Source organism: Dendrobates tinctorius, unplaced genomic scaffold (assembly GCF_039654945.1).
Source record: "Dendrobates tinctorius isolate UK_male_01 unplaced genomic scaffold, ASM3965494v1 ptg000027l, whole genome shotgun sequence".
Lineage (NCBI taxonomy): Eukaryota > Metazoa > Chordata > Amphibia > Anura > Dendrobatidae > Dendrobates > Dendrobates tinctorius.
Genome location: NW_027361695.1, coordinates 1,441,215 through 1,462,603, shown reverse-complemented (window position 1 = coordinate 1,462,603; position 21,389 = coordinate 1,441,215). Strand labels below are relative to the sequence as shown.

General features: G+C 45.9%; 2 protein-coding genes across 5 annotated transcripts; one reads left to right on the top strand and one right to left on the bottom strand.

The window, feature by feature from the left end:
- Nucleotides 1-530: 530 nt before the first annotated feature.
- On the top strand, nt 531-11,582 carry CRELD1 (cysteine rich with EGF like domains 1). 4 transcript variants are annotated; one of them, XM_073569642.1, is made up of 11 exons: nt 531-688; nt 3,805-3,967; nt 4,324-4,394; nt 4,816-4,926; nt 5,810-5,901; nt 5,990-6,166; nt 6,570-6,665; nt 6,957-7,037; nt 7,786-7,881; nt 8,139-8,276; nt 9,993-11,582. In XM_073569642.1, the coding sequence occupies exons 2-11, from the start codon at nt 3,836-3,838 to the stop codon at nt 10,211-10,213; spliced, it is 1,215 nt and encodes a 404-aa protein (XP_073425743.1). In that variant the 5' UTR covers nt 531-688; nt 3,805-3,835; the 3' UTR covers nt 10,214-11,582. The 4 variants fall into 4 exon arrangements, with proteins under 4 accessions (XP_073425743.1, XP_073425742.1, XP_073425741.1 ...); XM_073569641.1 differs by having other exon boundaries at nt 5,798-5,901; XM_073569640.1 differs by having other exon boundaries at nt 4,324-4,406.
- LOC141084747 (uncharacterized) lies at nt 11,295-19,598 on the bottom strand. Its single transcript, XM_073569643.1, has 7 exons — nt 19,449-19,598; nt 18,675-18,714; nt 18,179-18,306; nt 17,123-17,250; nt 16,865-16,924; nt 16,365-16,554; nt 11,295-12,250 (listed from the first exon to the last, which is right to left on the bottom strand). The coding sequence occupies exons 1-7, from the start codon at nt 19,536-19,538 to the stop codon at nt 12,140-12,142; spliced, it is 747 nt and encodes a 248-aa protein (XP_073425744.1). The 5' UTR covers nt 19,539-19,598; the 3' UTR covers nt 11,295-12,139.
- Nucleotides 19,599-21,389: the final 1,791 nt, after the last annotated feature.

Sequence of the window (21,389 nt, the reverse complement as noted above, 5' to 3'; positions counted from 1 at the left end):
CCATCTTTTCAGTTAGCCATTAAAAGGTATCAACCACTGAGGACTCTCAATCCTGAATATTCTTCTATCTACTGGCTAACACGGTACAAAGATATCCATCTTTCCTGTATATCCCCTCAAAAAATTCATTCGACCACTGCTACAGAATTGGAAAAGGAACCTGACAATAAGTGTTCAATTTCCCTGCAGCACCCCCCCAGGAGACCTGCAGTATTACACGGACCCTCCTGTGTCACAGATGACTGGGCTAGAAGCCCCCTATTGTGACTTGGCTCCTACATCATGGAGGGTGAGGATGCATCTGCTGCTTCAGTCCCTGCTGCAGGACATGTTGTGCTCCATCTAGAACTCTCTAGAACGCCACTTCCCAGCTGCTGTACCCGGCAGGTTATTAATATCCTCCCGTATCAGTGTCGGCCTCCCGCCAGCCTCGTCCTCCTCCTCTCCTCCCTGCAGGACGCACAGGGTTAATCCTCGCTGACAGCCGCCGGCCCCCGGGTTCAGGTTCGATCAGTGACGTCAGCGCACATGGCTCGCTCTGATTGGCTGAGAGGCCGCTCCAGTGGAAGAGACGTGTCCTGTCCGGCTGCCGCAGCTAAGGAGAGCGGTGCATGCCGGGAGCTCCGGGGAAGAAAGCGTCCGCGGCGCCGGTGTGAGGGGCACACCCTGAGGAGCGCGGGTGCTGGAGGTGGGTGCGGACACGGGGGGCGGAGAGCAGACGCCGCAGCTCTGGCGGCCATGTATGACCTAGAGAGGAGCTGTGTGCCAGGCTGCGGCATGCCAGAAGACCTGGCCCAGGACGTGCTTCGTGCCTGCCCAGTGCTACCTTCCCCCTGTGCCCAGGTGCCAGCTTGCTACTCATTGCCTGTCATTAATGCAGAGCTGCAAATGCCAAGCTGAGACCTGGGCACGGAGGGCATCTGGCACTGAGCACATAGGTGCCACCCCGGGGCAGAAGAGACCAGCTTGGGCTGTGCAGCCGGGTATGCTCTGCCCCAGGGTGGCACGGTCCCTGTACTGTCTGCACCTGGGGCTACAGCCATGTCCAGTGCCCCCGATGCCCATGTACGGTCTCTTGCTGCCCGGGTCGTCTGGTGCAGAATGTCTGTGTATGACCAGCGCCATCAGGGTATCCATCACTGGGTTATGGTGCATGAAAGGCCGAACACACCAGGCGGCGTGTCCCATGTGCCCGTGTCCCAGCTTGGTGTCCTTAGCCCCTTGCTGCCGTGGCCTTTCATACATGTGTCTTCTGCACCGTATTACCTGGGCAGGATCGTGTTCGGATAATGCAGAAATACCAGCTAAAGGCAGCGTATGCCAGGTTCAGTTATGGACGTAAGGGTATATGTAACACTGGGCATACATGACGTCTGCTTCATGGACGCTCAGTGTTACATAACCCCCCAGGTCGGTATATTCAGCTGCTTGATGGCATTGTCTTTGAGGCATGTGTCTTTTGCACCATAGGACATGGGCACTGGACAAGATATTGCTGGGATCAATGCAGAAATGCCAACCAAGATCAGCATATCTTAGACATGGATGTTGGCGTATTGGGCATATATCAATGGACTTGCATGAAACATGGGGCTAAATATACCAGGGAGGGATGGGGCATGCATATAGCATTTTCTTGCATCACGTATGCCCTTGTCCAAACCTGGTGTATTCTGCCCCATGTTGGCATGGCCTTTTATGCATCTATATTCTGTACCATATGTGCTTCCTGCAGACCCTGACCTGATCTATTCCATTCTGCACCATATGTCATGGGCACTGTGCATGGTGCAGTATAGTGCTGGGATTAGTGCAGACATGAGCATAAGGCTCTATGTAGTCAGCATCTGTGACTTGGGCTACATTCATGCCCTGCTTTTCTTCTATACCCTTGTCCCAGCCTGGAATATTCTGCTTCTTGATGAGATGCCATCTAAGAGCTGCATGTCCAGGGTGTGTACATGCAGGGGGTATGTAATGCTGGGCATGCACTAGGTTTACGTATGCAGGTTGTACTTCTCAGCTGGATGGCATTTGTTGGTGCCCAAAGACTGGCAATAAATCACACAGTAGGGATCATTGCACCTGGTGCTAGGTGTGAGCAGATGGCTGACTCTACACATTACACATGTAATGGCGAGAGCGGTGACACTGCATCCAGAAGGCACATACTCCTCTCAGAAGGCTGAATTGTAAGACGCCCCCCACCAATGCGCTCTGTTAAAAGCATATGGACTTAATATGGAAAGGGGAGATACATAGATCGGGACCCCCTAGACAAGATGTCACCAGCTCTGCTGGACCATGGATGGACCCCATATAATGCTGCATTCATCTTATGGAAGTCGTAGAGTTGTGGGGAGGGGGCCAGTCCTTGGGACCACACTAGCGGCCCCCAACATCTGGTCCTTACCCAAAACATCTGCTCATCACACAATGTGACTGTCACATCAGAACGCTCAGATGACATGGTGGAATATTTAGTCACTGGTGGACGATGGGGGCGGTATTAATTATTTATCGATTATTAATTATTGAAAATCCTGCTAGAAATCTTAAGACTCCACCCAGTACGCACGAGACATTGCTCAGATTTTTTTTTTCTCACATGCGCTCTCCTTTCTAGCTCGCTCTCTGTGGTGGACATTACCTTGTTCTCAATTGCTTTGTCTCGCTCTCTTGCACACTCTTCATGCTCGCTCCCTATTGCGTTCTTGTCCTTTATTGTATGTCCCTCTGCCTTGCGCCTTTGCTTTCTAGAGCGCGCCCCTCGCTCTCTGTTGCGTGCGCCCCTCGCTCTCTGTTGCACCCTCTTTTTTGCTCTTTCTTCCTCCACCCTACTCACATTACACGTTCTCACTTTCTTAAGCACATTCTCTCAGGCCTCGCTCTTTGGGCGCTTTTCCTCTGCCTCTCCATTGTGCTCTCTCTCTACTTTGCTGTCACTTGCCTCCTCTTTTGTGCCTTCTCCCCCTGAATCTCTCTTCTTTGCCTTTCTCCCTATATTTTACTCTCGTCTGTGTTCTCTCCCTCTTGCATGCTCTTTAACCCCTCTTGCGCCCCTTATCTTGCCCAGTGCTCCCTTACTTTATCCTTGATCCGTCCATTGAGCCTTTATTCCTTTCTGTCAGTGAGTAATGAGATACGAGTTCCAGATCCTCCCCTAATATTACACACGGGAGCTGTATACACATAACGGTATAATATTACTAGTGGGGACGATTTGCAGGGCGACTTTTTATTTTCGACACCTTGGAGTAATAGAAATCTTTGCAGATGTTATTGCATTGGGCACTTTGCACGGAGCGGCCCTGTAAGCTTCTTATGTCAGGTCCATGCTCCGGCATCAGCCGCCATGTTCTGGTACTGGACACATCTGTTCATCTTCTGCAGAGAATTGGTGCTTATTTTTTGCAGCCTTTTTCCCTGTCCCCAGAGATCTCAGACCTCCATCACCCTATAATCGCTGGCACAGTGGGAGGTGTAATACGCAGGGTTAAAAATACGGTGACATCTGTAGATATTTTGGATCTGTCTGCTGTGATTATCAGGCTGCAGCACATTTCAGTCCCTGGGCGGTGGGAGAGCCGGGTGACAACACCTATGGGTATCATTATGGGTACGTGGGTGGTCGTGCAGCTTGACTTGTGTTCTGAGCTACCAGTATAGAACGGTGGGTGTACTGGGAGAGCTGGGTGACGGCCCCTATAGATGCAGTAATGGCGGCAAAGCTTCCCCTTAGGCTCCGGGTGACTGTACATAACACAGAGGTGTGATAACTTATGTTTTTTCTTCTTTCTCTAGGGTCGGCTCCGGTTTTTCAGGGTTCTCCGTCATGGACGCTCGGTACCCACTTATGGATTCCTTGCTGGGCACTCTGCTCCTTTTTCTTCTCCTCTCCAGACTTGGCGCTGCCAAGCAAGAGCCATGCCTGACCTGCCGCAGCCTGGTCAACAATTTCATCAAGGTGAAACCACGAGATTAAGGAATATCAGATCCCCTATAAAGATCATGGGCACGGCAGCATCCACAGAGCCAAACGGGACAATCAAATTGTGCGCCAACGGAGTCCCCGACCACCTCTTTATTATCTCTCTGCTCCTCAGATCCCTAGTCATGTACGGACGGAGCGCTCCCTTACTAATCTAAAGAGGTGCCGAACCTAGAGAGTATGTCACGTTCACGCACTGAAGCTATTGTCCCCTGTTATCAGCCATTTGAAGGATCGGCGGAGGCACCATGTAGCGTCCTTTCCTGGCATGACCGGCTGTAAACTTTGGTTTAATGTCCACTTTTTAAGACTATTGTTTCATTCTGTTGTAGGGCATAGAGAAAACCGCCGGGCAAAATTTTGGTGGAGGCAACACGGCGTGGGAAGAGGAGAAGCTGGCAAAGTATGAGAGCAGGTATTGGGGTTGTCCTCATGGCCGCCACTACTGCCAATTAATGATGCGTCTCTGGACTCCTCCATTAAAAAAACAAAAGTTTCTATTTTTTTGAAGAAAATGGCTTTCAAAGTAGAAATGGTGTAAAATAAAGAAGTAACCTTTCCTATCCCCTTTAGTCTCATGCAGACGCAAGCATGTGAGCACCGCTGCTGCCAATCACTGCTGAATGGTATGAGTGTCATGGCGGCATGGAAGTAAGAGACCGGAGCTAAGGCTCGGGAATCGATAAGGAATTAAAGGGATGAGTTTAGGTTACCTCTTAATTTTATGCTCTAGGTAATTTTTTTAAATGCCGGAAAGCCCCTTTAAGGTGCGAGGTTATGCGATATTTTGAGGGAAGAAAGTTGTTGTTCGTCTGTTTCCACAGTGAGACGCGTCTTCTGGAGGTGATAGAAAATGCCTGTGACAAGTCGGACTATGAATGTAATAAGATGTTGGAGCAGAATGAGGAACATCTGGAGACCTGGTGGTTTAAGAGGTGAGGACGACTAATAAATGCCAAAGCGTGAAGAGTTAAAGTGCAACTCCAGGAACTGTAGTTATTCTTAAAGGGGCTGTCCAGGCTGGGGGAAGGCCCAAGTCTGCACAGACTTATGAATTGTCACATTGCGTACTCGCTGCCAGGATTCTCTGGTGTCAGGAGCGGGCGGTCAAGGTATACTTTTCAGTTGACTCTGAGCTAGTTGCATACACAGACATGAAGGATTCCTACTCCACTGACTCTTACTATTGCATGTTCAGAAGTCGCAGCAGCATGGAGTACATTATACTGTAGTGCTGAGCAGTGTAGTTGTGAATCCAGCTCCGATGTGAAATAAACTTTCTAGTAAGTGTCAGCGCACAGGTCCTGTGCCTCCTTTCTGTCCCTTCCTTCCACCAACCTTATAGACTTGTTCTGTCTTGCTTTGACCAAGATTAATTGTTTTCAGAGTGAATGATGACTTCTGGGGGCGGAGGCAAGGGAAAGAAGTGGCTCATAAGTGGAGGAAGAAGCAGATTTCTCGGATAATATATCTTACAAAGTTTCTTTTATTCACTCATACTATTGATTTATGCAAAGTTTGTTGAAATGACAGCCACCATTCCCAGGATGATGGGTGGTAAGTACCTGATCGCCAAAGGTCTCAATGGTCACGGGAGCAGTTGTCTTGTGCTGAGCGAGCTGTCGCTCCATTAAGTCTATAGGACTGATAGCTGAGCACTGTACTCTTCCCCATCAGTCTGCTGGGAAGGAGCGGCCCTCCAATAGGTGATATGAATCGAGATTAATCTGCGTTTATGACTTTCTTTGGCAAAAGCATAAATTCCCCCCAAAAAAGGGAACACCAAGACATATTGCTTGATCCCAGTTTGCTTCCTAGACCTAAAGACCCCATCGACCTCTTTGACTGGCTGTGTATGGACTCCTTGAAGCTCTGCTGCCCGGAAGGCACCTGGGGTCCGGATTGCGCATGTGAGTTATCAGCCCCGTTTTATATAGTCTTGATTTAGCCCCAAAAATTAACATCACAGTGTGATGTTCTCACCCCTCTATATTACAGCATGCCCAGGCAGCACCGACCAGCCCTGCAACGGGAGAGGAAAATGCAACGGAGCAGGAACACGAGCCGGCACGGGAACCTGCGACTGTCATCCCAGCTACGGTGGCCCCTTGTGTTCGGACTGTGCAGTCGGTTATTATGAGGAAGCCAAAAATGAGAGCCACCTGGTATGTTCTGGTATGTAAGGGGATGATAGTGCATGCTCCCGTACAGCAGTTGTTCTTCTTATATTTAGAGTTATTAGCGCATTAGTCTGTGAAACTGCAACACCCAGCATGCCCAGAAACCGTGTGGGCAGATTTAGTAGAGGAGCAATCGCCAGCTGTAGTGAAACTGCAACACCCACAATGCTGAGAGCTGTAGTCTTCCGCCAGCTGTAATCCGCAGCCTTGTAAACTGCTGCTCTGGAGGAACACGATGCAGCCCAGAATCATAATTTTTTGCAGAGCAGTTTTGCTGGAAACGGCACGCACGCAGGACCTGCTGAGGCGCAAGCGTCATTTTGAGATTGGCATGTATTGTTTCCTGTTTTACTGATGACTTCTGTGCATTTGTTTTCTTTTTTTTTTTTTTTTTACAGAGTGTCACCGTTCCTGCAGTAAGTGCCTGGGACCGGGGGAGGATCAGTGCGCACTCTGCAAAAAGGGCTGGATGCTGCACGACATGAAATGCATTGGTGAGTCATCACTAGGGTGATTTTACAATGGGGTCCACCGTTCTTCCTATTAGACCGCGGTCAGACGGGCGTATTTCAGGAGCTGGACCCAAATGTGTCTGAGGCTGTAAGGTTTAGGGGGGGATCCGCAGTCAGTCCGAGCCATGAAGAACTCCCGTCTGATTAATGGTTGCGGACACTATGGCTTCCGCCTCCATATACCTGGCTAGGTCCGGTCCGTATACTTCACCTGCTGACCTAGGTGGGCACTTGAGACACCCATCACCAGAGATTTCTCTTCATCCTCTGCAGACATTGATGAATGTGGCACAGTCGATCGCTGCAAATCCAACCAGTACTGCCTGAACACAGAGGGATCCTATGAATGTCGAGGTGAGCCGTCATTGATACTAATCATTGCTTAAAAGGGATGTTCCCCTTGAGTGAGCCCTCGTTCCTGAGGTCCCTATACACATTAGAAAATTATCCGTACCCACCAACTTTCGGCAAGAGGTTGACAATCTGAAGGCAGCTCCATTAGAGGATAAAAGTTTGGTAAAGTTATTTTCTCTGAAGATGCTCTTCAGATTGTGTGGGACATCTAGAAGATGATTGTCTGCAGAAGACAAGGTGGCGCTGCCACGAGTCCGGTGTCTGCCAGCAGTAAAGCATCCCCAGACAACTCGTGTTGGGGCTTATCCATGTAGGGGGCTCATTCACATTTTTGCCTGAGAACACAGCCATGAAAAACTTTTGGTCACAATTGTATGGAGTACAATAGGCTGATCACAGGGTGGTCCGTCTCTTGGAACCCCCAGATTTAATTTGTGAGGAAATCGGATGCAAATATTCAGTTTCCCAGCAGCTCCGCGGCAGAGAAATTGAGGCCTTACACTTTTCCATTACAATCTATGGACTTTCGGTGTGACAGGTGGATTTACTTGGGTCTTCCAAAGCGAGCGAGCAGCTTTTATAGCAGATGTGGACAATTTGAGGGTCCATGCTGTAAATGCTGCACTTCCGCAGTTACAGAATTGGGGGGGTTTCTGAAAAAGCAATTGACTTTATTCTGCTTTAATGGGAAATACTCATTGGACTTTTTTTTTTCTCCTTTTTTTGTCCCCCCCCCCCTGACATCCAGACTGTGACAAATCCTGCATTGGGTGCATGGGCGCAGGGCCAGCACGATGTAAGAAATGCAATGCTGGGTTCTATCGGGACGGAGCCAAATGCCTGGGTGAGTACGGCTGAAGGGTGGCGCAATCTCTGCAGTACTGGAGGGACTTGGTTATAAGTGATGGCTCTTGTCAGCTCCTAAAATGATATGTACAGGCTCTGCCAACCCATGACCGCACTGTATAGGAAGCTTTTTGTGGCCAGTACTCGTCACCGCCACAAGGTGTCACTGGCGCGCGTGCCCCGTTGAGCGACGGTGATTTTGCAGCGTTTCTGCCGTGCCGTGACCTCGCTTTACAACTGCTTTCTGCATCGCAGATGTGGACGAATGCGACAGCGAGATTCCCAAGTGTAAAGGCTCACGGGAGGAGTGTGTGAACACGGAGGGAAGTTACAGCTGCGTGTGCGAGAAGGGTTACTCCAAGGTGGCCGGGACCTGTAAGGCCGATCATAAAGGTAAGTCATGTAGTAAAGAATGCAAAATTGCTAAAATAACAATTCCACAAGCCAGAGTTATAAAATAGCTCCGAAACAAAGTTTAAAGGTTTATTTTTTTTTATTGCCATATGTTCCAAAAAATCCTTCCTTAACCCCTTACTGCCAGCTGACGGAATAGTACATCAGCTGGCATTATCCCCTGCTTTGATGAGGGCTCCGGCGCTGAGCCCGCATCAAAGCCGGGACATGTCTGCTGTTTTGAACATCTGGCGTGTGTGGAATCACGATCCACCCGTGCCTATTAACTAGTTAAATTCCACTGTCAAACGCTGACAGCGGCATTTAAATGGCTCTTCCGGCCGCCGGGCCAGAAATACGCGCACCGCTGACCCCCGCCACATGATCAGGGGTCATCGGTGCATCGGCATAACAACCAGAGGTATGGTTGTTGATGCTGGACTGCTATGAGCGCCACCCTGTGGACGGCGCTCATAGCAAATGCTGTCATTATGCTACATAGAGGTGATCTGTGCATCGCCTCTATGTAGCAGAGCCGATCAAGCTATGGCAGCTTCTAGTCTCCCATGGAGGCTATTGAAGCATGCCAAAAGTTTAAAAAAAAAAAAAAAAAGTTTTTAAAGATATCAAAGGAAAAAAAAACCATAAGTTTAAATCACTCCCCTTTCACCCCATTCAAAATTAAACAATAAAAATAAAATCATACACACATTAGGTATTGACGTGTTCAGAATTGCCCGATCAATAAAAAAAAAAAAAAAAAAATGAACCCGATCCCTGCGACATTGCATTAAAATGCAATAACGGGCGATCAAAAGATTGTATCTTCACAAAAATGGTATAATTAAAAACGTCAGCTCGGCGCGCAAAAAATAAGCCTGCACCCGACTCGATCACAAAAAATGGAGATGCTACGGGTGTCGGAAAATGGCGCAATTTTTTTTTTTTTTTTTGGCAAACTTTGGAATTTTTACCACTTAGATTAAAAAGAACCTAGACATGTTTGGTGTCTATGAACTCGTAATGACATTAAGAATCATAATGGCAGGTCAGTTTTTAGCATTTAGTGAACCTAGCAAAACAGCCAAACAAACATGTGTGGGATTGCACTTTGTTTTGCAATTTCATCACACTTGGAATTTTTTTCCTGTTTTATGTTACACAACATGGTAAAACCAATAATACCTTTCAAAAGTACAACTCGTCCTGCAAAAAACAAGCCCTCACATGGCCATATTGACGGAAAAATAAAAAGTTATGGCTCTGGAAAGAAGGGGAGCAAAAAACTCAAAACTATAAAAAGCTCTGGTCATTAGGGGGTTAAAGTAAGATCTTCCTCTTCTTTCAACAGTCTAGTCTTGCTTTCCCCTACATACAGATTCTCTCCTCAGTCCCAAAGAATCCCTCCAGTGTAAAACTAGATAGAGCACATGTAGGAGGGAAGAGGAGGGGGATGAAGCTGCAGTTTCTTCCTTTTATTGTGAGCCTGTGTGCCGCAAGAGAGGAGAAAGAGACTTTTAAATGGCGCAGATCAAATAATGCATCTTTACTATTGCATCAGGAAGAGTCCACCCACTCGTTTTGCACGGACAAGGGTAAAAATCTGCAGGTTGCTCACATTTCTGGCCACCTTGTTCACCGTATAATGAGATGTTTATTTAGAAGTTGCTCCCCTTATATTGTGCGTTGTATTAAACTTGCTTCTTTTATGGCCAGATGACTCCGAGAAAGGCTTGTTCGATGACATCACAGACGACGAGGTGGTGGTCCTCCAGCAGATGTTTTTCGGGGTGGTCATCTGCGCTCTTGCCACTCTAGCGGCCAAAGGGGACATGGTCTTTACCGCCATCTTCATTGGAGCCGTGGCGGCCATGGCTGGATACTGGTTCTCGGAGAAAAGCGACAGAGTGCTCGAAGGCTTTATGAAAGGGAGATAGCTTCCCGATGGGGTGCCGGAGCGGAATGTTTATGGGGCTCATCCTCTGCTTCACCCCAAAGAGCTGATGATACAGTCCTGCCGGGGAGCAGAGATGGACAACGGCCATTTGGAGACCCGGGAAAAATGCTCCAAAGAAATATCCTTACCCCATAGTATCATAGAAGACACATAAGCACAGAAACCACTGAAAATCTCCAATGAGAGTTAATAGAATCCGTCTATGATGAAGACTCCAAACTTTTTTTTTTTTTTTTTAAGGCGAAATCCGGGAATTTTTAGAGATTTTTTTCCTTGCATTCACTATGAAAGCGGCGACCGTGAACTTATGGAGGATCTTTTATATACTCGCTGTGTACTTCACCTATTTGACCGCTGCACATTTTCCCCTTTGACCAGGCATTGATATTGGGGTTCAGAGGTGGTGCCGGTGCTTTTGGGGGGGGGGGTCTGTCTCCAGCGTGCAGACCCTCCTGGAAGAGCCGAGACTCCCGGAGGATTTCTTGCGAAGGGAGCTGCTCCTCCAATACGGGCGGCCCTGTATGGGACCGGCTAGTGTTTACCCTCAGCGGTAACCGCACCTTGTAGGAGTGACCATGACTTTTGCAAATCTTTTGTATTGCTTCAGTGCATCTAAAAATAAATCAGATCCTCAATCTTAATTTAAGAAAAAAAAAAATCTCCGGTATTGTGTATACAGCGTCTCCATGGTTACTGACCACAAAATTAATCTTATGAAAGTAAAGGGAAAAAAAAAAGTCTGACTACAAGGGCTTCCTTGTAGTCTGTCACCATGGAGACACATGGCTCTGCATAGAAGCTGTAGCTTTTTAATCATGTCAATATCCTATTTAGATGTGTAGAAGCAGTTGCAAAAAAGTGTACCTCCCCTCTAAATAATGGATAGCTGCATATCGAATTGATACATAAAATATACGAACGTCTTAAAACGTGTATAGCGATGGGGGCCATTATGAGGCATCACAGCCCACCTCCTCCTAGTCCGTAAAGGTGTGTCACCCAATCAGTTTACTCATTATAGGGAAAATAGAGACTGGGAGGGGTATGTGGAATTTTGGGGATTTCTTTTTTTTTTTTTTTTTTACTAGTTTGTGAAATGTTAATACACCAGGGAAGGTCTGAACACATATCAGCTATTACAGAGTGATGCATTTGCATGTTACGTCAGTGGTCTCCAACCGTTGACCTTCCTGCTGTTGCAGAACCACAACTCCCAGCATGCCCAGCTCTGGTTGGAGACATCTGTTACTTTTTTATTTTATGTTTTATTTCCTGTATGTCGGTTTGGATCGGCTGTTTGTTTTGTCTTTATTTATTCATCTCAGGATAATAAACTTATTTAAACTTTCCGTCTATCTGCTTTTATATTCTGGATGTCTCGGATCTGAAGATTAGCAGTCGTACGCGCAACGCAACCTCGCCTGAGCCCGAAATGGCTGATAACGGGGAACAATGGATTGCCTTCAAATACAAATCCCCCATAAAATTCGGTTGATTAACCCATAAACGTAAAGGCATTAAAGCAAAAGAAAAAAATACAGAATTGCTCTTTTTTTTTTTTTTTTTTTAAGCCCCAATATGGTGCATGTTATCACTGCATCATTTAAGGGTTCCAGGACCGTAGTGTTCAGCTTGTTTTTCTCCAGCGGTTATAAAACTACAACTCCCAGCATGCCTTGTCACATAATTTACATATAAGAGAACGATCACTCTATTCCTGGAAAAAACCCTTTTAATTACTTTTTTTTTTTTTTTCCCCAAAAAATTCAGCAGAGCGGATTGTGCTACATTCACCGCGCTCCCTGGACTTGGGAATTTGAGGCTGGCGCTGGGTGTGATAATGCATCTGCTGGAGAGTTATTCTGGCAGCCAGTGGGCTCACGGGCACCGTGCCCCTCGAATTTCGTTATTTCAGCGTTCCACTCCAGTTTATTGGGTTATACTGTAGCAGTTCTCTCTCCTTTAGCGTCTCCATAGATCGGGTCAAACGGTTTTCTTGCCATTTGTTTTCCATCAACTAAAGAAATAAGAAAAGTTTTATATAAGATGTAATGTATGTACATAGTGACTGCACCAGCAGAATAGTGAGTGCAGCTCTGGGGCATAATACAGGATGTAACTCAGGATCAGTAATGTAATGTATATACACAGTGACTGCACCAGCAGAATAGTGAGTGCAGCTCTGGGGTATAATACAGGATGTAACTGAGGATCAGTAATGTAATGTATGTACACAGTGACTGCACCAGCAGAATAGTGAGCGCAGCTCTGGAGTATAATACAGGAGGTAACTCAGGATCAGTAATGTAATGTATGTACACAGTGACTGCACCAGCAGAATAGTGAGTGCAGCTCTGGGGTATAATACAGGATGTAACTCAGGATCAGTAATGTAATGTATATACACAGTGACTGCACCATCAGAATAGTGAGTGCAGCTCTGGGGTATAATACAGGATGTAACTGAGGATCAGTAATGTAATGTATATACACAGTGACTGCACCATCAGAATAGTGAGTGCAGCTCTGGGGTATAATACAGGATGTAACTGAGGATCAGTAATGTAATGTATGTACACAGTGACCACACCAGCAGAATAGTGAGCGCAGCTCTGGGGTATAATACAGGAGGTAACTCAGGATCAGTAATGTAATGTATGTACACAGTGACTGCACCAGCAGAATAGTGATTGCAGCTCTGGGGTATAATACAGCATGTAACTCAGGATCAGTAATGTATGTACACAGTGACTCCACCAGCAGGATAGTGAGTGCAGCTCTGGGGTGTAATACAGGAGGTAACTCAGGATCAGTAATGTATGTACACAGTGACTGCACCAGCAGAATAGTGAGTGCAGCTCTGGAGTATAATACAGGATGTAACTCAGCATCAGTAATGTATGTATATCGTGTCTGCACCAGCAGAATAGTGAGTGCAGCTCTGGGGTATAATACAGGATGTAACTCAGGATCAGTAATGTAATGTATGTACACAGTGACTGCACCAGCAGAATAGTGAGTGCAGCTCTGGGGTATAATACAGCATGTAACTCAGGATCAGTAATGTATGTACACAGTGACTCCACCAGCAGGATAGTGAGTGCAGCTCTGGGGTGTAATACAGGAGGTAACTCAGGATCAGTAATGTATGTACACAGTGACTGCACCAGCAGAATAGTGAGTGCAGCTCTGGAGTATAATACAGGATGTAACTCAGCATCAGTAATGTATGTATATCGTGTCTGCACCAGCAGAATAGTGAGTGCAGCTCTGGGGTATAATACAGGATGTAACTCAGGATCAGTAATGTAATGTATGTACACAGTGACTGCACCAGCAGAATAGTGAGTGCAGCTCTGGAGTATAATATAGGATGTAACTCAGGATCAGTAATGTAATGTATGTACACAGTGACTGCACCAGCAGAATAGTGAGTGCAGCTCTGGGGTATAATACAGCATGTAACTCAGGATCAGTAATGTAATGTATGTACACAGTGACTCCACCAGCAGAATAGTGAGTGCAGTTCTGGGGTATAATACAGCATGTAACTCAGGATCAGTAATGTATGTACACAGTGACTGCACCAGCAGAATAGTGAGTGCAGCTCTGGAGTATAATACAGGATGTAACTCAGGATCAGTAGTGTGATGTATGTACACAGTGACTGCACCAGCAGAATAGTGAGTGCAGCTCTGGAGTATAATACAGGCTGTAACTCAGGATCAGTAATGTAATGTATGTACACAGTGACTGCACCAGCAGAATAGTGAGTGCAGCTCTGGAGTATAATACAGGATGTAACTCAGGATCAGTAATGTAATGTATGTACACAGTGACTTCACCAGCAGAATAGTGAGTGCAGCTCTGGAGTATAATACAGGATGTAACTCAGGATCAGTAATGTATGTACACAGTGACTGCACCAGCAGAATAGTGAGTGCAGCTCTGGAGTATAATACAGGATGTAACTCAGGATCAGTAATGTATGTACACAGTGACTGCACCAGCAGAATAGTGAGTGCAGCTCTGGAGTATAATACAGGCTGTAACTCAGGATCAGTAATGTAATGTATGTACACAGTGACTGCACCAGCAGAATAGTGAGTGCAGCTCTGGAGTATAATACAGGATGTAACTCAGGATCAGTAATGTAATGTATGTACACAGTGACTTCACCAGCAGAATAGTGAGTGCAGCTCTGGAGTATAATACAGGATGTAACTCAGGATCAGTAATGTATGTACACAGTGACTTCACCAGCAGAATAGTGAGTGCAGCTCTGGAGTATAATACAGGATGTAACTCAGGATCAGTAATGTATGTACACAGTGACTGCACCAGCAGAATAGTGAGTGCAGCTCTGGAGTATAATACAGGCTGTAACTCAGGATCAGTAATGTAATGTATGTACACAGTGACTGCACCAGCAGAATAGTGAGTGCAGCTCTGGAGTATAATACAGGATGTAACTCAGGATCAGTAATGTAATGTATGTACACAGTGACTTCACCAGCAGAATAGTGAGTGCAGCTCTGGAGTATAATACAGGATGTAACTCAGGATCAGTAATGTATGTACACAGTGACTGCACCAGCAGAATAGTGAGTGCAGCTCTGGGGTATAATACAGGATGTAACTCAGGATCAGTAATGTATGTACACAGTGACTGCACCAGCAGAATAGTGAGTGCAGCTCTGGAGTATAATACAGGATGTAACTCAGGATCAGTAGTGTGATGTATGTACACAGTGACTGCACCAGCAGAATAGTGAGTGCAGCTCTGGAGTATAATACAGGCTGTAACTCAGGATCAGTAATGTAATGTATGTACACAGTGACTGCACCAGCAGAATAGTGAGTGCAGCTCTGGAGTATAATACAGGATGTAACTCAGGATCAGTAATGTAATGTATGTACACAGTGACTTCACCAGCAGAATAGTGAGTGCAGCTCTGGAGTATAATACAGGATGTAACTCAGGATCAGTAATGTAATGTATGTACACAGTGACTGCACCAGCAGAATAGTGAGTGCAGCTCTGGAGTATAATACAGGATGTAACTCAGGATCAGTAATGTATGTACACAGTGACTGCACCAGCAGAATAGTGAGTGCAGCTCTGGAGTATAATACAGGATGTAACTCCGAATCAGTAATGTAATGTATGTACACAGTGACTGCACCAGCAGAATAGTGAGCGCAGCTCTGGGGTATAATACAGCATGTAACTCAGGATCAGTAATGTAATGTATGTACACAGTGACTCCACCAGCAGAATAGTGAGTGCAGCTCTGGGGTGTAATACAGGAGGTAACTCGGGATCAGTAATGCATGTACACAGTGACTGCACCAGCAGAATAGTGAGTGCAGCTCTGGGGTATAATACAGGATGTAACTCAGGATCAGTAATGTATGTACACAGTGACTGCACCAGCAGAATAGTGAGTGCAGCTCTGGAGTATAATACAGGATGTAACTCAGGATCAGTAGTGTAATGTATGTACACAGTGACTGCACCAGCAGAATAGTGAGTGCAGCTCTGGAGTATAATACAGGATGTAACTCAGGATCAGTAGTGTGATGTATGTACACAGTGACTGCACCAGCAGAATAGTGAGTGCAGCTCTGGAGTATAATACAGGATGTAACTCAGGATCAGTAGTGTGATGTATGTACACAGTGACTGCACCAGCAGAATAGTGAGTGCAGCACTGGAGTATAATACAGGATGTAACTCAGGATCAGTAATGTAATGTATGTACACAGTGACTTCACCAGCAGAATAGTGAGTGCAGCTCTGGAGTATAATACAGGATGTAACTCAGGATCAGTAATGTATGTACACAGTGACTGCACCAGCAGAATAGTGAGTGCAGCTCTGGAGTATAATACAGGATGTAACTCAGGATCAGTAATGTAATGTATGTACACAGTGACTGCACCAGCAGAATAGTGAGTGCAGCTCTGGAGTATAATACAGGATATAACTCAGGATCAGTAATGTAATGTATGTACACAGTGACTGCACCAGCAGAATAGTGAGTGCAGCTCTGGAGTATAATACAGAATTACGTCTACTCGTTATGAAGTATACATCTATATCCTAGACGTTTTTGATCCGGACTTACTCGCTTGTTCTCATCCCGGTATCTCCTCAGGAATAAAGCTTTTGCTCTTTCTTGCTCCAGGTCCTGCATTATGGCAGATCGGTCGGCTTCTTTTAGGGCTTCTAGCTCCTTGCTCTGGCTGAGCAGCGTCTCTCTGGCCGTACTCCACTTGTCAGTCATCTGCTTCTTCAGAAGTTGTCTAATTTCTCTCCTGAGATATTTTACGTAGTATTTATTATGTAAGTGACAAACCTGAGTCCTGCCTCATGTTGTGTAGGCCGAAGCCTCAGCCTGCACTACTGTGAGTTTCTGACATGTCCCCTATAGTTTCTCAGGTGTTGTCATGGAAACCTTGTGCGATTTCCAATCCCCACATACATCCATACGTCCGTCTGCTGTGTGTATATGTCGGGCTGTGCCTTTATATCCAGACAAGGTCTCCATGACAACATCAAGAAATGGCAAATATGGAGGAGTAGGCCGGGTCCTCGGTTCTTGGCAATAGTCACCATTCCCGTTACCTGTATTCCTCTTTTTCTATCGCGTTGCCATAAAATGGTCGCCTCCAGCCCTGGTGAAATCTGGTGAAACACAGGATGAGATGGAGTTATTATGTTTGGTTATGTGGGCCGATGTCAGCGCCAAAGGAACTTTCATAATGGCCCCATAGAGTGACGGCATAACATGGCGCCTTCTAGTAGAGACGTCTGGGATACAAAGCAGGCGCCAGATGACTCTGGTACTTGCTACCTAGCCGCCATCTAGCCGTCGGTTCTCACCTGCTGTATTCTTTCTGTTGCATGTTAATCACCCTCTGCTGGTTGTGATGATGGGCGGCCATGGTCTCCAGACTGACCGTTCTTCTCCTCACTCCTGGGGGGTGCAGGGGATTCAGACGTTGGGGGAACTGCAACACAAAAACAAAAAAAAAGCAAACGCTAAGTCCTGGATTAGGTGCAATGTCATGGGGGTCCCAATATGGGTCTTATAGGAGGATACCACCGGCCATTACACAGATCTGTGTACAGCCAGCAGGGGGCAGCATTGCTCTGGGTGGCTGATTCTGTTATGGGGGCACGGCGACATTGGATCAGGCGTATATTGGGGTGGCACAGTACAGGGCAGTGGTAGAAGAGATGGGTTAGTGTATGGAGGAGGTGGCGGGCACAAATGGGATAAACTGGGACTCCCAGTGGCCCCCTCTACTTTAGATTTTTCATCTTCGCCTTCTGAAAGCCATAACTTTTTTTTTTTTTTTTAAATTTTTGCTCCATATGGTTATATCGGGACTTGTTTTGATCCCATTTTGGGGTCCTTCTGACTTTTTGATCTTTCTATTCATTTTTTTTTTTTGTTATAGAAATCCCCAAGAAATAGCGATTCTGCCATTTCAATAATTTTTTTTTCTTTCTCTGCGTTTGTGGTATGGGTTAAGTATTCTGATATTTCATTACTTTGACTGTTATGCAAGCGGCAATACTATTTTTTTTTTTTTAAACTTTTATGCATTTTTTAAAAAAATTAACTTTTTTTTTTTTTTAATTATGCCTCCTGGGACTTGAACCTGTAATCGCGTCATCATCGTACAATACTCTTCAATTCTGCACACATCTGCTGATGTACGGCCAAAGTCGTGAATGCAAACCCTGGGTCCTCCCAGCACAGCGGGCCCGGACCACCTGTACGGGTTCGCTATAAGCAATGGTGGCCCGCACCCACTAGTGCGCTTACATGTCACCCAGTTTTGTAATCCCGATAATTGAGGGCGCCACTAGCAGACAATTTGGACCCTCAGTAAGTACGTTTTGCAAGCAGGGGATTGTAAGAATACGTACCGTACATGATTGTGATATGATTGCGGTGGGCACGGTGGGAAGGCACAGGGGTGTGATCGGACACCTTCTTTTTGGAACACTGAAGTTGCCCAATGTGACCACAGGAGTACTGGGCAAGGACACCCCTCCTAAAAAAAAAAAAAAAAAAAAAAAAATTTAAAAAAAGAAAGGAATGGTTCTCATTAACATTCTTGCACCCATAGGTGGCGCTATAACTCCATTCATAGGATTTTCACTAATGTAGTTACACTGCCCGATTCCTAAAATACTCTGTGCTCCTGGGGATTCTGCTCCTGTCTTCCATTTCTCTCCTTACATTGTCATTGCTCCTGTCTCGCTAACATTAAGTCGCGAGTGGGACAAGTCGCTGCTTCCCGTAAGAGCGCGACAATCGTTTTCTGAAATACTCTGTGCTGCTGTTCTCATTCTTACGACCTCTGGGGGGGCTACACCCTGGGTCTGATTGTCTGCAGGATCAACCCCCCCCCATACTCACTCAGGCTCATTGTGCGGCCGGGCCGGGGATGTCTTGGTTCCTGTAATGACAGTGCACAATGATAGTAAACGTTACTGACAAGTAGGGACTTGTACGGGGACTTGGAAAATTATCACGAGGGGCTGCAAGCAAGAAAAATCATTAATAAAGTCCTTTTCTGAAATTTGGGACTACTGTCGAAGTAGCCGCTTAACCCTGCTTATGGAACATTAAGTATAAGCACTTAAAATTAAAGGAATTGTTCACAATCTGTAAAAGAAGCCATTTTCTTTATTAAAAAAAAAAAAATGGCGCCACCCCTCATCCACAGGTTGTGTGTGGTATTACAGCTCAGCCTGATTCACTTTAATGGAACGGAGCTGTTCCTTTAAAAAAAAAAAAAAAAAAATTTGCAGAATTGGAGTAACAGCTCTGGACAGAAGCATTATATGTAAAGATGCGCAAACTTTTTGGCTCAGATTCTGGCATCACAGCTAAGTAAAAGTGACTTTAAAATGTCCCGTCATGAAAACTTCACCTTTTTGTGTTTTAGACCCTTTTTTTTTTGCCTCTTTTAAAAAGTCTCTTTAAGAAGGATTAACACGCATGAAATGCGCCATATTTATTAAGGATTTGCATAATATTAGTGAGAACACCCCCTAATGTATTGCACATTTATGACCCTCTTAATAAATCATCCCCAATTGGACAAATTTAGCTGCTCAGCTGCTGCAGAACCTCTTAGACGGTGAAGTTCCAGGCCCGTATTGCAGTTCCCATCCAGCCGATGCTCACCTGTAAGGCTGATTGCTCATAAGCCTCTGCTGGCGGATCCTTACACCTGGGATTACACTGTTTTTCTCTGCTCGCTCCTTTGTGTCTCATTGCCGGACTGTTTGCATCATGTGATCGGCTTCTCCTGGCGACCGAGTGACAATGGGGCCTCGCCAAGTGACAGTCTCCAACGTGAGAGCCGCTCCGAGGACTCCCACAGAGGAGACCCTAATGCCAAGGAATGCAGATTATCGTCCCCCGGGGGGGGGGGCTCTATGGCCGAGATTTGCTGCAATGTCAGCGGATTTGTACAGTTCGGTAGTGGCGCCGGCTGCGAAGGGTTAAATCTGCTGGCGGCGAAAAGAGGAATAAAATTAGCCACTTAGTGTCCCCGTCACTGTGAAAGGCACACCAGAGGTGTACAATTGCCTTTGTTCTAGAAGTAGGGTGTGTATACTTTTGCAACTATTTAAATTTATTTCATTTATTAAAATATTTGGGGATTCCATGGTAACAGACTACAGACAGCTCCATGTAGTCTGACCCTGCGGTCACGTCATACTCTCTGCCCATCTGCTGGGTATCATGAAGATAGGGCAGAGCGACGGTATTAAGCAGCCCACCCATGCTAGTATTACGTTGGTGGGATCTGATGTGGAGGCGGGTCTCTGAGCTGTCCCGGGTGGAAGATTTTGGAAACATTTACAATCCGGTAGGATGAATTTTAATGTGCCTTATCTGTTGTGGAAAGTTTATATGTTCCATTTCTGGAGTCCCCTAGGCATAGAAGTGCCGGGAAACTGCAGAGAGCCCCCCCAATACATCCCTACCTGTGGAATAAGCCCCCAGTTATATTACGCTTTGTGTACGGCTGACTAAACCCAACACTTCTGAAACCACGGCCTGATATAATCAGCGGCGGTGGAAATGTTTCCATGGTAACAGAGCGATAAACTCACACTTTGTACAGAATAAAGTTCTATCTCAACAGGGGACAAAAGTATCAAAGATAATGTTTTCAGGCAGGGAAGGACCCCCCAAAATCCCCAAAAATCAATAATACATGTGTCAGGAGGAATTTTGGTTCACTTCTATTTGCAGATCATCTCTAAATCATTAAGATTTTGAGGCTGTCGCTTGGCAACTCGGAGCTACAACTCCCTCCATAAGTTTTCTATGGGATTAAGGTCTGGAGACTGGCTAGGTATAAATGTGCTTGTTTTTGGCCCGCTCCTTTGTTGCCTTGTCTGTATGTCTTGGGTCATTGTCTTGCTGGAAAACACATTTTTAGTGTCCTGGCGGAGGGAAGGAGGTTGTCACTCACGATTTTACGGTACATGGCTCCATCCATTCTCCCATTGATGCGGTGAAGTAGTCCTGTGCCCTTACCAGAGAAACACCCCAAAAGCATAATGTTTCCACCTCCATGCTTGACAGTGGGGACGGTGTTCTTTGAGTCATACGCAGCATTTCTCTTCCTCCAAACAGGGCGAGTTGAGTTAATGCCAAAGAGATAATTTTTTGTCTCATATGCCCACAGCACCTTCTCCTAATCACTCACAGAATCATCCAGGTGTTTATTGGCAAACTTCAGACGGGCCTGCACATGTGCCTTCTTGAGCAGGGGGACCTTGCGGGCACTGCAGGATTTTAAACCTTTACAGCGCAATGTGTTACCAATGGTTTTCTTGGTGACTGTGGTTCCAGCTGCCTTGAGATCATTAACAAATTCCCCCCGTGTAGTTTTAGTCTGGTCTCTCACCTTCCTCATTGTCAAGGATAGCCCACGAGGTGAGATTTTGCATGGAGCCCCAGATCAATGTCCACTGACAGTCATTATTAATAATAATAATAATAATAATAATAATCTTTATATAGCGCCAACATATTCCGCTGCGCTTTACAGTTTAACAGTTTCAAAACACAAGTCATAAGTAACAACGTTAACACAATAATTACAGC

Excerpts from the sequence above, each read along its gene's own strand:
- CRELD1 (XM_073569639.1), top strand. The coding sequence starts at position 3,836 with ATGGACGCTCGGTACCCACTTATGGATTCCTTGCTGGGCACTCTGCTC. Across the intron at positions 3,968-4,323 it reads TGGTCAACAATTTCATCAAG|GGCATAGAGAAAACCGCCGG; the intron begins GTGAAACCACGA and ends ATTCTGTTGTAG. Across the intron at positions 7,038-7,785 it reads GGGATCCTATGAATGTCGAG|ACTGTGACAAATCCTGCATT; the intron begins GTGAGCCGTCAT and ends CCTGACATCCAG.
- LOC141084747 (XM_073569643.1), bottom strand. The coding sequence starts at position 19,538 with ATGAGACACAAAGGAGCGAGCAGAGAAAAACAGTGTAATCCCAGGTGT. Across the intron at positions 18,307-18,674 it reads CGGCCGCACAATGAGCCTGA|GAGGGGTGTCCTTGCCCAGT; the intron begins GTGAGTATGGGG and ends TTTTTTTTTTAG. Across the intron at positions 16,925-17,122 it reads CAACAGAAAGAATACAGCAG|ATTTCACCAGGGCTGGAGGC; the intron begins GTGAGAACCGAC and ends GTGTTTCACCAG.